At 32.5% G+C, this 18,490-nt stretch overlaps 1 protein-coding gene across 7 annotated transcripts in view; it reads left to right on the forward strand.

The window, feature by feature from the left end:
• CEP128 (centrosomal protein 128) overlaps positions 1–18,490 on the forward strand; it is a 269,958-nt gene that overhangs the window by 35,173 nt on the left and 216,295 nt on the right. For 6 of the 7 annotated variants that reach the window (XR_004231984.1, XR_004231986.1, XR_004231985.1 and 3 more), the window contains exons 5-7: positions 11,470–11,596; positions 12,778–12,902; positions 15,570–15,661. Coding sequence is in view for 1 of the 7 variants with exons in the window: in XM_031952430.1 (XP_031808290.1) it covers positions 11,470–11,596; positions 12,778–12,902; positions 15,570–15,661 (344 nt within the window). In the remaining 6 variants the exon portion in view is untranslated. The remainder of the gene's footprint in view (positions 1–11,469; positions 11,597–12,777; positions 12,903–15,569; positions 15,662–18,490) is intronic. The other variant, XR_004231989.1, reaches the window with a different exon arrangement.

Raw genomic sequence — 18,490 nt, forward strand, 5'->3', positions numbered from 1 at the left:
CAGGATTCAGCATGGTGCATTTTCTAGATCTGCTTGCAGAATTTTGGGGAAGAGGATAGCTTACCTAAATGTCTGAGCTCAGATTTGAACTCATAGAGATAAGTCTTCTTGATTTCTAAGCCCATTGCTCTATATATTGCATCATTTACCTGCCCTAAGTCCTCCCTTAGCAATATAGATTCAACCTTCCTTTACTTGCCACTTCTTGTGGCAAGATTTGAACCCAGGAAGTCAAGCCTTTCTGATGCTATGACATCAGGCCAAGCTTTGGGTAGTGTGCTATCTAGTTGCCCTCAAAACATTTTTACTTAATATGCTTAGGTTGTTTTTTTGAGCAATATTGGTATATATCCTGGCTCTCTTCTAATGCAATGCTTTGTTATTAACATTTTCCACTTAGCATGTATTTTCTTGTTTAATTATTATTAAAAAATCTTTTGTGGAAATAGTTTCAAATCATCTTAAAACATGTGAATATAAATTTTGTATGATATACCAAAAAACTTAGATGAATTTTCCTAAAAAAAAAAAAAAAAAAGATCAAACTCATTTGAAAATCTAACATGCTAAAAGGAAAGAAGTTACTAAATTCAGGAAAGATGATTGTGTATTTGTGTTTCTTCATACCATAATATAGATGGAGTTTTACTCATAACAGCAGGAGTCACTGATCTGTTAGTAAATTAAATAGCAACAACTACTGTTTACTGCATTTTAGCAACAGATGGTGGAATAAGAATGTGCCGGAAATCATAATCTGTGATGGTTTTCTGGGAGGGAGCCTTAGCCTCAGTTGAAATAAATAATTACTCCAAAATCACAGCCAGCTGGTAAAAATACAAACGTTTATTTCTCCTTCCAAAATAGCCCGGTTAGTTGAGGCCTATCTCTCTGCCTGGCTCCAAGAGATCTTGCAGCTTTGTCTTTGGCTTCTGCCTCTGCTTTCTTCAGCCTCCAGCTCAACTCCAACTCGTGGCTTCTCAATCTCCAACTGAGGCGAGTAGTCTCCTGTATCTCCCAGAGTGCTCTATTTATGCTACTTCTCTGAGAGTGGGATTGTGCGATATCTCCCAGCATGCTCTCTGGCCCTAAGGAAGGTGTGAATTCAGATATCTCTTTCTAGACCCTGAATCTCCCAAACTGTGAACTCCATTTGAGTACTTAGATACTTATGAGCTCTCTAAAGGTATGAACACAAGCATTGTTCAATCAGTTCCACTTAGTACCTAGTTTCAAGTTCTGGCCCAAAATATCTTCTTCTAAGATCAAATCAACTTCAATGTTTTACACTTTGTAAAGATTCCAACAATAATCTTTTTTGTTTGATTTCACAAAAGGTCAGTGTTGTGGATTTTCATAGTTTTAAAGGCAAAGAAAAATAAATTGCAACGAATAAAAATATTATCTATAAAATTAACTTTCCAGTTTCTTCTAAAATCTTTTGCCAGATTAACTTTATGTTAAATAGGCAATGAAGGGAAGCATAAAAAATAAACACAATGAATAATGATAAAGGATTAAAGAAAGATAAACTGCTTGCATTCAGCTATGGTAAAGTCATACATATTTCTCCTCTGAATCCTATCATTAAGAGTCATAGAGGGAGTTCAATTAGACGGAGCCTATATATAGTTCAGTTATGTCTTGAAGATCTTGAGAAAGGAATTGAAAAAAAGAGAAGAACACTGTGAAGAATGGTGAGATAGAGAAAGGAATTTTAGGGAAAACTTATCTTACAGAGAATATGCAGGTATAAATATATATAAATAAGAAGAGGTAGCTTCAAGAATAACTGGCATTTGAATTTTACCCTTACCTCAACTGGTCAAAATAAGGAAGTATACAAATAAAATTGAGCTCAGAAATACATTAAATCAAAAGTATCCTATTTATCTCCTGTGAACATATCTCTTGTTTGGTCATGAACCTTTCTTCCCCTCTCTGTGTATTTGACCGGCCATTTCTTCTGTGTTCCACTGATTTGCTTTTGATATCATCCCTTACTTCTTTTGATATCACCCTTTTCTTCATTTTGAGCTTTTCTTGGTACATGATATCAAACGTTGGTCTGTGTCTGTTTTCTTCCTTTACAATTTTCTAAACAGTTTTTGTCAAATAGTGAGTCCTTGCCTCAATAGCTACAATGTTTAGGTTGATAAGCATTAAGTTACTGTGCTTATTTGGTTCTGTATATTTTTTATCTAATCTTTTCCCTAGGTCAACCACTCAATTTTTAAAAATCCAGTATCACATTGTTTTGATGATTATAGCTTAGTAAAGTTTAAAATTCAGTATTACTACCTTCCCTCTTCCTTCACATTTTAAAAAAAAATTGTTTCCCTTGATATTCTTGTCTTTTATTCTTTCAGTTGAATTTTTTTTTTTTTTGGCACCATAAAGTAGTTTATTGGTAGTCTGATTACTATGATAGTGAATAAGCAAATTAATTTAGGTGCTATTGTCAGTTTTATTATCTTGGCCAAGCCTACTCATAAGAAAGCAATATTTTTCCAATTGTTTGGAGCACTCTTTATTTGTGTGAATAGTTTTTTGTAATTGTGTTCATATAGTTCCTGTATGTCTTGATAGGTAGATTTCTAGTAATTTTATATTTTCTGCTATTGTTTTAAATGGAAATTCTCTTTCCATCTCTTCCTTCTGGGTTTTGTTGTTACTGTGTGGTAATTTGTGTAGATTTATTTTATGTCCTGTAAATTTGCTGAAGTTGTTAATTGTTTTAACTAATGTTTTTATTGTCTCTCTAGAGTTCTCTAAGTAAACCATCATATCATCTGCAGAAGGTGATAGTTATATTTGCTTATTGCCTATGCTTATTCCTTCAATTTTTTTCTTATGTTATTGCTATAGTTAGCATTTATATTACAATATTAAGGAACAATAATGATAAGGTACATCTTTGCTTTGATCATGATCTTATTATTCTAGCCTGCTAGTTCACCTCCATTACAGATAATAATCCAATACAGATAATACTCAATTTATAGTTTTCCTAATACTGAACTGATTCTGGTTCTTGGTATAAAACCAGTCTGGTCATAGTGTAAGATTTTTGCAATGTATTGTTGAAATCTCTTTGTTATTATTTTAAAAAATTCATTGGGGAAATTAGTCAATAGTTTTCTTTCTCCGTCTTTGCCTTCCCTGATTTAGGGACTATTTGTGACTGAGAAGAGATTTGGTAGAACTTCTTTACTGATTTTTAAAAAACCACTTATATAACATTGGAATTGTTCTTTAAATATTTGGTCAATTCAATTCTAAATTTATCTGATACTGGGTGTGTGTGTGTGTTTGTGTCTGTATGTTTGTAGGGAGTTCACATATAGTTTATTCAATTACTTTTTCTGATATAGGTTATTTAACTATTCCCTTTTTTATTCCATTTATCTGGGCAATTCATATTTTTGTAAATATTTATCACCTTTAGATGTCTCTCTTATTAGCAAAAATAGTTGGGCAAAATATATAGTTGGGTAAAATAGCTCTTACTAATTATATTTATTTAATCTTCAATGGTTGTATATTTGCCCTTTTAATTTTTGATACTGATAAGTTTGTTTCCTTTTTTTTTCCCCCTTTATATCAAATTATCAATGGCTTATTTTATGGTGCGTTTTTTTTTTTAAACCAATTCTTAGTATTATTAGTTCAGTGTTTTTATTTGCTTTTAGTTTTATTAATTTCTCCTTTGATTTCCAGCATTTCTGTTTTGGTGTTTACCTGGGGTTTTTTAATTTGTTGTTAATTTTAGTTTTTTTTTTTAAACTTTCATGCTTAATTCATTGGCTTATATTTTTTTAACAAAAGTTTTAGAGAAATAAATTTTCTCCTAAGTATGGTTTACACTTCATTCTGCCAATTTTGGAGTGTTGTCTCATTATTGTCATTATTTTAAATATATTATTGATTATTTTAATGATTTATTTGTTGACTTACTCATTTTTAGGATTAGGTTATTCAGTTCCAAATTAATTTTTAAAAATTTTTAATAAAGCTTTTTATTTTTCAAAATATATGTGTGGACAATTCTTCAACATTAGCCCTTGCAAAATCCTGTATTCCAATTCCCCACCCCCACCCCCTTCCCCTATGCCCTTTCCTAGATGGCAAGTAGTCCAATAAATGTCAAACATGGTAGAAAATACATGTTAAATCCAATACATGTTTACACAAGTATTGTGCCTCAGAAGAAAAAAAGACAAACAAAATAAAATGTAAGCAAACAACAACAAAATAGTGAAAATGCTATGTTGTCAACCACACTCAGTTCTCATAGTCCTCCCTTTGGGAGTAGATGGCTCTTTTCATCATAAGATCATTGGGACTGGTCTGAATCCTCTCCTTGTTAAAGAGAGCCACATTCATCAGAATTGATTATTGTATAGTCTTGTTGCCATGTACAAAGATCTCCTGGTTCTGCTAATTTCATTTAGCATCAGTTCATTAAGTCTCTTCAGGGTTCTCTGAAATCATCCTGCTGATTATTTCTTATAGAACAATAATATTACATCACATTCATATACCATAACTTATTCAGCCATTCTCCAACTGATGGGCATCCACTCATTTTCCAGTTTCTGGCCACTACAAAAAGGGGTGCCACAAACATTTTTGCACATATAGGTCCTTTTCCCTTTTTTAAAGATCTCTTTGGGATATAAGCCCAGTAGAAACACTGATGGATCAAAAGGTATACATAGTTCGATAATTTTTGGACATAGTTCCAAATTGCTCCCTAGAATGGTTGGCTTCATTTACAATTCCACCAACAATTTATTAGTGTCCCAGTTTTCCCATATCCCCTCCAACATTATCCTTTCCTGTTATTTTAGCCAATCTGTGAGGTATGTAAGTAGTATCTTAGAGTTGTCTTAATTTGCATCAAATTAAGTTTTTGTAACTTATTCTTTCTTTTTGTAACTCATTTAACTATGGTACCTTTTAGCAAAATATAGTTTGCTTATCTCCTTTATTTTGTATGTATTTTTGCTATTTCTTGGCTGAGATCATAATTTCTACCCTTATGTTTTTAAAAACTTCATATGAAGAATAATAGATTCTTCTGCTCCAATCTTTTATTTTTTCCAAATGTTTTATCATACTGCACAAGAAAAATCATATCAGAAAGGAAAAAAAGTGAGAAAAGCAAGCAGAGCAACAGCAAAAATGGTGAAAACACTGTTATGATCCATATTCAGTTCTCACAGTCCTCTCTCTGGGTGCAGATGGCTCTCTCCATCACAAGCCTATTAGAATTGGTCTGAGTCAGTTCATTGTTGAAAAGAGCCACATCCATCAGAATTGATCATCACATAATCTTGTTGCCTTATACAATATTCTCCTGATTCTGCTCATTTCACTTAGCATCAGTTTATGATACTTATCCTAATTTTTTCACTCTGTCCCCTCCTCAAGTTTGTTTTACTTCTAAACATTGCCTTGTTATTCTCCTTCTTATTCCCCTCTGATCTTTTCTCTTAGTGCCTTTCCCTTGTGTTCCTTGTTGGATAAAAAGAGTTTCTATTTATTTCTCTATGTATATATATATTCTTCCCTCTTGAAACCAGTTCAGATAAGAACGAGATTCAAGGGTGGCTTCCCCTTCCCTGCACCGTCCCATTCTCTCCTCTATTTGATAAGCTCTTTTGTGTATGCCCCATTTATGTGAGATAATTTTCCTTTTATGTCTCCCTTTGTTCATTTCCAAGTGCATTCTTTTTTTTTTTTAACCTTCTGTTTTTTAAAGATTATCTGAACATAATAGAATCACACCCATCCACTTGTAGCTTCCTTTAAACAGTTCTAGTGCTTACATATATTGGCTTTCCATATAGAAATGCAAATAATTCAGTTTTCTTTAGATCCTTATGATTTCTTATTCCTATTAACCTTTTCACATTTCTCTTGAATTTTGTGACTAGCCATTTTTAGCCATTGAGAAATGTTATGAGCCAGAACTTGAAACAAGGCGATAACTCAATGGAATTGATAGAAACAATGCTTAAGTTCACATCTTTGAGAGTTCACACATTAGCTCACACATTAGTTCACATGTTTGGGAGATTTCAGGGTTCAGTATGAGATATCCAAATTCACACCTCCCATAATCCCACTCTCAGAGGAGGAGTCAATCTTTGAGTTTACACCTCTAAAAGAGCATAAACAGAGCTTCGGTCATTTGGTCAGTTCGGAAGATTGCCAGGAGTCGGAGTTGAGCTAGAGACAGAAGCTAGCAGAGGCAAAAGACAAACTGCAAGAGCTCTTGGAACCAAGGAGGGAGAGAGGCCTCTAAGAAAGCCACCCGGGCCCAAGGAAAGAGACAAGACTTGGAAGGAGAAGATAAACGTTTGGATTTTAACAGCTGGCTGCATTTGGGGTGATTATTACACGGAACTGAAACTAAGGGTGTCTCCAGAAAACCTCCCCAAGAAACCTGCTCCCAGAGAGAACGATCATATATTATATAAAAGAAGAGAATACCACAAGGAAATTCTCTAGATTCAGAGTGACTGAGCTGCCGGCTTCTCCTTCATCTGTTATTTCAGTTTTTTTATTTTATTTTATTACATAAGCTTATGTACAAGGCCAAAAATTAGAGAGTAATAACTACTCTTTTCTTGACCTGGACCTACAAGCTGAAACTTTTTTCTTGCTCTTTATACCAATAAAGACCCCTGCTCCCTCACAATTGTAACCACTCCTATCTCCTCTGGAATTGATCAGTGGGTGACAGCTTCCAGATGTCATCTATTTTTGCTCCTAGTGCTAACTTAGGACTCCCCTTGGATTTCTTTTTTTCCAGGTATCCCTGGTGAGCTGTTCATTGCTGTTACTGTTGTGCCATTTCTATTTTAAGCTGTTTCAGGTATCCTACTCCCTTGCATAAATGTGACCCTGGTGTCTGCAGACCTTTCTAAACTACCTGTGGCTGGTAAAATGGTTCACTATGACTTTTTCCTTGCTTTCCCAATCAGAATTTGTTTAGGTATGTATGCTCTCTAGGTTATTGTGGAGGAGACTATAGAGCAGCTATGGTAAAAAGTGTTCATTCTGTCATTTTGTAGATATGACCTTTTTGAATCCTCTTCTTTTCATCTCTAATGCTTTTGCAGTTATCTCATAGCTAAGTTTTCTAGGATTCTATTAACCTCCTTAGTTTTTTCCTTGTTTATTTTATGGTTAGATTTACTAATTCTGAGAAGAGGAAGTTGAGGTCTTCCACAATATAGTTTTGTCTGTTTCTTCCTGTTATTAGCTTAACTTCTTCTTTAAGAATTTGAGTGCTCTACCACTTGGTGCATTATACATTTAGTATCGATTCTACTTCATTATCTATGATATCCTTTTATAACATGTAGTTTCCTTCTTTATCTCTTTACTTTATCTGAGATGAGGATGGCTACCCCTGCTTTTTTTTGCTTCAGCTGAAGCTTAATAAATTCTGCTCCAGCCTTTTACCTTTACTACTCTGTATGTATCTCTCCGTTTCAAATGTGTATCTTGTCAATAACATATTGTAGGATTAATCCACTTTGCTATTCACTTCCATTTTATGGAAGAATTTATCCTATGTACATTCAAAGTTATGATTATTAGTTCCGTATTTCCCTCCATCCTATTTTCTCCACTGTATATACTTTTATTTTCTCTTCTCACCCTGTCCCTCTTTGGTATGTTTTGTTTCTAACTCACCCTGCCCTCTACCTGTCCTCTCCTCTCTTAGCTCTTTTTCTTAGTGTTTCTGCCCTCTCCTCTATCTAGTCCCTCCCTTTTTCCTCCTACTTCCTTATAGGGTAAGACCCATCTGAGTGATTGTTATTCCCTTTTTGAGTCAATGACTGATGAAATTAAGCTTCAGACAATGCTCATTTCCCTCTCTTCTTTCCCACTATTGTAATAGGTCTTTTGTTCTTCTACACGTGATCCAGGTTTGTCCCTTGTTACCTCCCCTTTCCTCTTCTCCCTGTATAATCCTTTTACCACTCCTTTATGTCTTTTTCGTTGATATCAATACATCAGATTCCATTTGTATCCACATCTTCCATCCACATGTACTCTCTCTAACTGCACCAACAACAAATAAAGTTCATAAGAGTTACATATATCATTTTCCCATCTAGGAATATAAATAGTTTAAAATTTAAATTATACATACATATACATATGTATATGTAAGTAGGAGGAATATATATATGTGTGAACATACACACAAACATATATATATATATATATCTCCCTCCTATTTACCTTTTTTGTGCTTTTATTGAAGCATAAAATTTGATGCTTGATCTTGAAGATCAAATTTTCTATTTAGTTGTTTTTTCAATAGAAATGATTGCAAGTCTTTTGCTTTATTGAAGCTCTATCTCTTCCCCTGAAAGATGATGCTCAGTCTCTCTTGGTAGTTAATTCTTGGTTGTAATCCTAGGTTCTTTGCCTTTTGGAATATGGTATTTTAGGCTCTGTGATCTTTATTGTAAAAGCTGCCAGATCATGGGTAATTCTGACTATTGCTCTTCAATTTTTGAATTGTTTTTATCTGGCAGCTTGCAATGTTTTCCTTCAGATTATAGTTCTGGAGTTTTGACATAATGGTCTTTGGTGTTTTCCTTGTAGGATCTATTATAGAGGTGATCAGTGTATTCTTTCAATGACTATTTCCCTCTCTGTTTCTGGTATTTTAGGGTAATTTTCCTTGATGATCTCTTGAAGAATGATATCTAGACTCAATATTTTTGGTCATGGCTGTCAGTACATCAGTCATTTTTGAATTGTCTCTCCTGTTTCTATTTTCTAGGTTAACTACTTTCCCAATGTTTACATTTGAATTATATTTACATTTCCAATTTTACATTCTTCCTTTTTTTTCATTCTTTTCAAAAAGTTTGACTAATTTTTGTTGTCTCTTGGAGTCATTAGCTTCTGTTTCTCCATTCTAGTTTTTAATGTGTGATTTTCTTCAGTTAACCTTTGTATCTCTTTTTCCATTTGATTAATTATACTTTTCAAGTTGTTTTCTTCAGTGGATTTTTAAAAAAATTGGTCAATAATATTTTTTTAAGGAATTATTTTTTTAAGTCAGTTTTTACCTTCCTTTTCCAAGCTGTTGACCCTCTCTTGCATATTTCTTGTTTTTCTCATTTTTTTCTATTTTTCTTATTTGCTTTTTAAAATATTTTTTGAGCACTTCCAAGAAGCCTCTTTGGGCTTCATATCACTTTTTGAGATGTGTTTTGGTCTTCTCTGTAACGATATTAGATATGATCAGGTTCTTTTCTGTTTCTTGCTTGTTTCCTTTCCTTCCCTTTTTAAATTTTCTCTTTTGTGCCTTTTATGGTTGAGTTCTGCTTTTGAACATAGAAGCTTTTTCTGTTTGGTATCTTGCTCACAGCAGAAGGTACCTGCTTTCTCCAGGAAACATCTTGTTTTTTTTGGCTGGCAATTTGCCTTATGCAGTTGGACTGGAGGCTGCCCCATTGATCTGCCCTGCTATTGATCCAGGACTGATGGTCTCCATTGCGCATCTTCTGTGATTAAGAACCTCTCAGTGGCTTTCCTAGACACTGTCTCAGCTGGCTGAACACCACTTTCACTTGTTTTGAAGTCCTTCTACTCTATCTTGAATTGCATCTTCCCAGAGATTGATGGAATGTTCTTTATAGATCACAAAAACAGCTCACTTTGATTAGATATGATTTCAGGATGATGGGTAACATAACAGTATAGGAAGATAGATTAGGATCATTTGAAACATTTAAAAGCTAAACAGAAGTTTACATTAGAAGATGTAAAGACTCACTAAAGTTTATTGCCTAGTGAACAGGCATACTCTACTTAAGGAAGACCCCTTCGACAGTGATGTGAAGAAGATTCTAGAAGAGGGGCCATTTGGGGCAGTGATACCAGTTAGGCTGTGGGTCCCAGCTTCTTTAGCTGGTTTGTAACCTCATATGAGGAATTGTAACTGAATGTGGCCACGAAATTATGATGTATTATTAGTAAGTGTTTGATTTGTATACATATTTTATATACTTATATACCTAGAATCAGGTAGAAATTTCTCAGGTGAAGAAAGCTTGTGAGTGGATAAAGTTTAAGAAGCCCTACGTGTGTCAGGTCATGAGGGCCTGAGTTAAAGCAGAAGCTGTGTAAGTAGCAAAAAGGCATTTAATGTGTGTGTGTGTGTGTGTGTGTGTGTGTGTATAACTGTGTCTATAGAGTGTATGTATGTGTATATATGTATGTGTATGAGTATATATATATATATGTATATGCACATATATGTATGTATGTGTGTGTAATGAGTGTGTGTATATATCTTGGATACCAATCCCTTATCAGGGAAATTTCACAGATTCTTCCCTCCCACCCCCCATTTGATTTTTCCTTTCTTATCCTTGATGCATTAATTTTGTCAGAAAGTTTTCAGTTTCATATAATCAAGGTTATCTGTTTTTTTTTTATTGCCATCATGTCTTATTTGTCAAGAATACATCTCATACCCATAGATACAAGAGATGTATAATTTTTTTTCTCTTCTAATTTTTTTATATTATAGATTTTAGTATTGCTATTAAGTATCCATTTGGAATGTTGAATATCCATATGGAATCCATTTAGATTAGTATCCATTTATTATGGAATGTGGTATAAACTGTGGTCTAATCCTAATTTCTGCTAGACTGCTTCTTATTTTTCTAGCAGTTTTTTCCCCTCTTGAACAAGAAGGTTCCCCTCCCAATAATTTATGCTTTCTAGTTTTTTCAAATATTAAATTATTGAATTTTGTTGTTTTCTAATTCCTCTTTATCTGCTGTGTTCTATTCCTTTCTCATTATTTTTAAACTAATTCCAGATGGTTTTGATGATTGCTGCTTTATAATACAGTTTTCCCTCTTAATTTTATTTCTCCTCAATCCTGATTTCTTTTCATCATTTCCCTTATTATATATTTTTCAAATGAATTTTATTTTTATTAAGTTCTATAAAATATTTGGTAATTTTATTGGTTAACCATAAAAGTGTAAATTAATTTTCTTAATATTGTCATTACAATTAATTGTTTTTAATATCTAGTTAAAAATAGTGCTTTTGGGGGAATTTTTTACTTTATTGGAAATAGTGAGAACCCTAAGTATATAGTAAAGAAAAATATGATTTTATTTTATTTTTTTAGTATAGGAGTAGAGTAGATTGGAAAGGAACAACTATTATCATTTTCTAATAATATTTACTAATATATTTTCAACAAACTTGCATTGATTTTGCTAGTTATTCTTATTTCTCATAGTATAACATTTATTTAAAAAAAAATTTGTGGTCCAAATTTTTCCAAGAATTAAGTGCTTAACAAAGAACCAATTAACTCTCTCATCTTGTTTATTCTAGCTTTTTTGCATTGGGAAGTTATTTAAAAAGGAATAAAACCAATTTTATTCTTTAATGCAGTTAAGAGAGACTTTGGAGCAATCAATAGGGCAATTAAGAAGTCAACGTTTATTCAGAAACTCTGAAGTAAGAAGTGCTTCTCTTTCGAGTTTGTATGTAAGTGACCTGGATGGCCCCAATGTAACAGGTAAAAATTTAAGAAGTTCTAAAAATTCAGGTTAAAATTTAATATTGTTCTAAGTCAAAGAAAACTCAAAAAACTTTTAGATGTAATAACATAAAAATGATGCAGATCAAGTATCAGATGATGCTATTATTGAGAGTGCTAGAAAAAAAGTTTTTTTCTATTGTACAGCCTGTTACGACTATGAATATGATTGTTGCAATTCATAGACTACACAATTATACCTTGTAGGACTAGAAATATAATTGTCACTCCCTTGTTCCTCCACACACAAAAAAGACAACCCAAATGCAACATAATGCAAAAGTTAGAACTGGAAGATTTTTGGGGGTATGGTATCTTTTCTCCCATTGTGGTAGAATTTGGGAAAATTGGACTATTAGAGATGGCTTTTAGCAGCTTTCCATAATATGCTTGTGTGTGTGTGTGTGTGTGTGTGTGTGTTGTATGGGGACATATACTTAGTTATATTTATAGGTACACACACACATATGGTTTGATATACTTACAATTGTTTAAACTTTTTTTTATTTGTCTTATGAGTAGAGGTGGCTTATAAGAAGTCATCTCTTTCTAATGCAGTTATTGCTGTTTTTCAGCATTAGAATAAGAGTGGAGGCAAATCCTAGTAGCCAATGTCTAGGCAGTGGAGTCAATCAGTTTTTAAATTGTGATTATAGCCAGGCCCCTGCCTTGCTGTGGGTGATGACTTTCATTGGTTATTTTTAGAAACCTCTGATACTGTTATTTTTATTATTTTCTTAGTAAAGGAAGGCAATCAATACTAATGTCTAAGGCTTTAATTGAGCTTTTAAATTTAATATTTGTTGAATAATTATTAGTTATATTTCAAGGAAACATACAAATGATTTTAATTTGTATAATTTTCTCAAATTTTAAAAGAAAAGCTTTTTTCCAATGTCTTAATTCTAATTCTCAACTATCTGTGACTGATATCTTTTCAGAACAAAATTGCAAATTATTTTGTACAGTGTGACTTTTATTGTTGAATGTTGAAATTGGAATATAACTAACACTTGATTAGGTGTGAATATGTGTATGATCATCTTTGTGTGAGTGTATCTGTAATATATCTGTATCTCTTATGTTGATTAAATTTCAGGGTGCTTTTGTGTTCATGTTGCTTTTTTTCCCCCTCTTTATTTTTCTTTTCAATTGTAAAGATAGCCATCACGATATGCGGTCTTCCTCACCACTCAGGGACTCCAGAGAACCACAGGGATCTAGACTACACAAGTCTAGATCAACTTCTGTCCGGTTTCTTGATGAGCCAGATGATTTGGCCCAGGTATTGTGTACTAGGGAGTAATCTCTGTCCCAGTATTTCTTGTCACCCCAATACAAATAATTAAAAGTTGGACTTTCCTTATGTTTAATCCCAGGTCACTTTGTTTTCAGGACCATGTATTGGTTTTCTGTCTTTTTGGTAGGTATTATATTTTCTGTATGATACTTGGAGATAAATTCTGCTGGATCTATTGCTTTCTTCTCAAATAATTCCTCTTTAAGTTTAGCCAGATAAGTAGCTCTATGTGAATATTGGTTTATTCTTGTTAGAGAGTTATTTTCTGTTTTACTCTTACCCCCTCTGAGTTGTAAATTAGTGAAAGCAGTAATAGGTGGTGAAGTCCTTTTTAGACTAGGAATTCAAGGAGAGACGGAAAGGCTACCTATTTACAAAAAGTGAGAAAATACCTTTTTTTATTTTATTTTATTTTTTTTAAAATAAGGCTTCTTTCAATCTTTCCATTAAACCTGAGATTCTTTAGTGTTTCCCTTGATAACTAAATTAATTATATTAAAAATGGCAAGGCAGAAGCTGTAATCTGTCTTTTTGAGATCTTTATCATTAGAATCTTGTGAGTTTTGGCTACAAATATATATATCTCAGGCTTCTTAGTTCTTAGATGTTAAAGATAGAGGACCCAGTAGACAGTGGAACAGATTACAAAGGAACTGTTCCTATATAAAATAATATTTTTAAGTACTCAACTGTATTTATATTAGAATGAAATATATAATATATATGTACTTACATATGCACATATATCCATATATACACATATACATGCTCATGCACACACATGCCCACATATATGTACACATTTTTACACATGACTATACAATCATTCCTTGACATTTGTGAGTGTTAGGGGTGCAAGACCCCCATAAATGTGAAAAACAGAGTTTAACTCCTGGCTTTACCCCAAGCCTTATTTTTTAATAATTCTGATCATATTTATTTAACACATAAAACAAATAAAACAACAAATTTCATTCCTAAAAATCTGCAGTTTGTACACAGTAGAGATTTGTATCTTGTGCATTATACAGTCTTTGCAGCCACAGATGTAGCTGTAACAATTCTTCATAGAATTCCGTCTACAAAAAACTCAAGATATAAAGATCATTGTGGGAGATATTCATGAGAATAAGTGTGGATAATAGAGAGATCAAGAAGAGCAGAGCACATAGCCTGTAATTCTTTAACATGAAACTTTTAACAAAATTGTTCATAAAAAATTTACATATGTATCCTTAAGGTAGTAAGTGATAAATAGATTAAACTATATTTCTACTATACTATGTTATATTATACCATAATATAGCATACATTATACTATATTAATATTATATCACTACTAGTATAGATTAATACTCTATTAATACTATTTATGCACAGGGCAACTAGGTGGTGCAGTGAATAGAGTGACCGGCCTCGAGTCAGGAATATCTGTCTTTTTGAGTTCAAACCTAGCCTACATGACCCTTAATAGGTTACTTAATCCTGTTTGCCTCAGTTTCCTTATCTGTAAAATGTGGAGAACTAAATGGCAATCTACTCTAGTATCTTTGCCAAGAAAATTCCAAATGGGTTCAAAAAGAGTCTGACACTATTGAGGTAACAGGATAATAATTTTTAAAAAATTACATTATATCTTTGTATCATTTACAATTTGTCACACTCTATTGTTAATCTCAAAAAAAAAAAAAAACATTTAATTATCAGTGGTCGTCCTGTGAATAACTAGATCGTCAAATGTGAAACCTACTGAACGTTGAAGGATGGCAGTTAAAAAAAAAGTCTTTTTTATATTACCATGAAGAAAGGCAAGTATTTAGATGGTTCTCTCTCCTATACTATAGTATAGTAGAAAAAAACAAAGCAAAATATTGGAGTATTAGTCTTGGTTCACTAATTTGCTGTGAGGGTTTGGATAAGTCTTTGTGTGTCTCTGTATCTGCAAAGTTAGGAGGCAAGACAAGATAAGTTCTAAAGTCCCTTTTCTGTTTGTGTGAATTTTGGACTGTTGTGCTTTTCACTTTTCTTTTTTTATCTTCAATTGAGCCTTGGGATTTAGAAATCAAGGGATGATTTCTTAATCATTAAGGTTAAAAGTAACTTCTGTGGAAAAGATATGGTAATGGTTCAAGTAAAGCATGAAAATATTTTAATTGTGAGTTCATTCTTTAAATGAAATATTTTCATATTCATTTTGTTCAGTATTTTTTTTTGACTGCTGTATTCACTGCCATTTGCCCCACATGACTGTTTTTAAAAGCTGTTTATCTAGTATTTCATTTATTTTTTGTAATATAGAAGCTTAATTTATTCTTCTTTAAATTTTTTAATAGTATTTTTTCCTACATACATGCAAAGATAGTTTTTAACATTCACCTTTGCAAAACCTTGTGTTCCAAATTTTTCTTTTTCTTCTCCCTCCCCCTGACAGAAAGCCATCTGCTATAGGTTAAGCATGTAATTCTTCTAAACACATTTCCATATTTGTCATGCTGCACAAGAAAAACCATAGTATATTCTTTCTTGAAGATGTATATTATTGTCTTTAAGCATCATTAAATGGTATAAAATTTATTCTTGCCTTCAGTGAATCTGCATGGGTAAAACTATACTGATCAAGTTTGGGTTTTTTGTTTGTTTGTTTGTTTTTAGCTTCACTCATTGCACCAGTCCCTCCGAGATCTCAGTAATGAACAAGCTCGCCTTGGAGATGATCTCAACAGAGAGCTTTCAAGAAGAAATAGGTAAAACCAGAAATTTAAAAAATTTTAAATATGAGTTTTTAGAGAAATAATCTAAAAAATGTAATTGATATTTGCACAGATTTTTGAAATCTGTTGTATTTTCTCCCAATAATTCATAATAGACTATGGTAATAAATTGTCTTGAGTGTCAGCCTAGTTCACTTTGGTGAAATTGATCAGCAGATTGACTACAGGGTGCTGAATTTTTCACCATATCAAGTCCCAAGAAATTGCATATTTTGAATAACCAATGAATATATAACCATTTGCTCATTATATATTTATTTGTTTATCTTTGTGCTAGATTTCAAAACCATCCACAATCTAGTATAACCCGATATATCTAAATTTATGTTATTTCCTTCCAAATTATCTTGCTCTCTAACTAGGATATGTGCTGTTTCACCTCTCTTCACCTCTCTGCTTTTTATTTATGGTCTCCCTGGGAAGTTTTTCTTTCCTATCTTTCTTTTTTGAGTTTCTATTCAACTAAAGTGCAGTCTAAGTGCCACTTCTTTCTTGTAGATATTTCTGATGCTACATCCATGTTAATAACTTTCTTTCTAGGACCTTATCTATCACTTTCTTTTGAGATCCAGAAATAATGTAAGTGACCTGTTTAAATGATTCCCTTGGCTACGGAAGTGATAGGATCCATCTTTAATTATATATAAAAACCTGTTGAGCAATGAAACTCTATCTTACCTAGAATTTAAGAACAAATTTCTTTTGAAATATAGTGAGTGACTTCTGTGGGTGAGTTGAAATCTAATCTCCAGTTGGATTTTGTTTCTATCACAAGTATTTGTTCTGTTGAGAATATAAGTATTGAACTATTTAATAAACTAAGAGTTGGTTTTATGAAAAAACTAACAAAATAAATAAACTATTGGTTAATTTGATTAGAAAAAAGGAAAAAAAAAACACAAATTATCTGCATCAAAAATGAAAAGGGTAAACTTACCACCAGTGAAGAAGAAATTAAAGCAATAATTAGGAATTATTTTGCCCAATTGTATGCCAACAAATCTGACAATCTAATTGAAATAGATGAATATCTACAAAAATATAAAATGACCAGAACAACTGAAGAAGAAATAAATTACTTAAATAGTCCCATAAAAAGGATTTGAACAAGCCATCACTAACCTAGCTAAGAAAAAATCTGGGCCAGATGGATTTACAAGTGAATTGTTTCACGCATTTAAAGAACACTTAATTCCAACACTATGTAAACTATTTGGAAAAATAGAAAAAAGAAGGAGTCCTGCCAGATTCCTTCTATGACACAATTATGGTACTGATATCTAAACAAGGAAGAGCCAAAACAGAAAAAGAAAATTACAGACCAATCTCCCTAATAAATATTGATGCAAAAATTTTAAATAAGATATCAGCAAAATATATTACAACAATTATCACCAGTATAGTACACTATGACCAACTAGGATATATACCAGGAATGCAGGGCTGGTTCTACGTAGGAAAACTTTTGCCATAATAGACCATATCAATAACACAACTAACAGAAATAATGTAGTAATCTCAATAGATGCAGAGAAATCTTTTTCCAACATCTAGTACCCATTCTTATTAAAAACATTAGAGAGCATAAGGATTAAGGGAGTTTTCTTTAAAGTGATAAATAGCATCTATCCAAAACCATAAATAAGTTTTATTTCTAATGAAGAGAAGCTCGATTCCTTCCCAGTAAGATCAGAGATAAAACAAGGATGGTCATTATCACCACTATTATTCAATATTGTACTGGAAATGTTGGCTCTAGCAATAAGAAGAGAAAAAGAAATTAAAGGAATTAGAATAGGTAATAAGGAGATGAAACTGTCATTCCTTGCAGATGATATACTTAGAGAATCCTAAAGAATCATCCCAAAACCTACTTGAAACAATTAATAGCTTTAGCAAAGTTACCAGATATAAAATACACTCATTAGTATTTCTATACATTACTAAACAAAGCCTAGCACAAGAAATAGAAAGAAAAATTCCATTTAAACTAATTGTAGACAAAATAAGACATTTGGGTATCTATCAGCCAACATAAACCCAGGAACTATTTGAACACAATTACAAAACACTTTTCACACAAATAAAATCAGATCTAAACAACTGGAAAAATATCAATTGCTGAAGGATAGGCCAAGTTAATATAATAAAAATGACAATGCCATCAAAATTGGTCTACTTGTTCAGTGCCATACCAAACTGCCGAAAAATTATTTTCTAGAGCTAGAAAAAATAATTACAATTCATCTGGAAAAGCAAAAGATCAAGAGAATTAATGGAAAAAAAAACTACAAAGGATGGTAGCCTAGCAGTACCAGACCTAAAACTCTATTATAAAGCAGCAGTCATCAAAAACATTTGGTACTGGCTAAGAAATAGAGCGGTAGATCAGTGGAATAGGTTAGATATACATGACAAAATTATCAATGATTATAATAATGCATTTGCTACGCTCCCAAACATAAGCTTTTGGGATAAGAACTCACTATTTCACAAAACATTTCTGGGAAAACTGGAAAATAATAAGTGAGAAATTCTCCATAGACCTACATCTCATACATAATCAGGAGAACAAGAGATAGTTTACCTACCTATCAGATCTTTGGAGAAGGGAAAAATTTATGACCACAGAAGAGCTAAAGAACATTATGAAATGCAAAATGGACAACTTTGATTACATTAAATTAAAAAGTTTTTTGCAAACAAATCCAATACCAGCAACGTTAAAAGGGAGGCACAAAGCTGGGAAAATTTTTTTACAGCCAATATTTCTGATAAAGGTCTCATTTCTAAAATACAGAA

The sequence above is a fragment of the Sarcophilus harrisii genome, chromosome 2 (assembly GCF_902635505.1).
Source record: "Sarcophilus harrisii chromosome 2, mSarHar1.11, whole genome shotgun sequence".
NCBI lineage: Eukaryota > Metazoa > Chordata > Mammalia > Dasyuromorphia > Dasyuridae > Sarcophilus > Sarcophilus harrisii.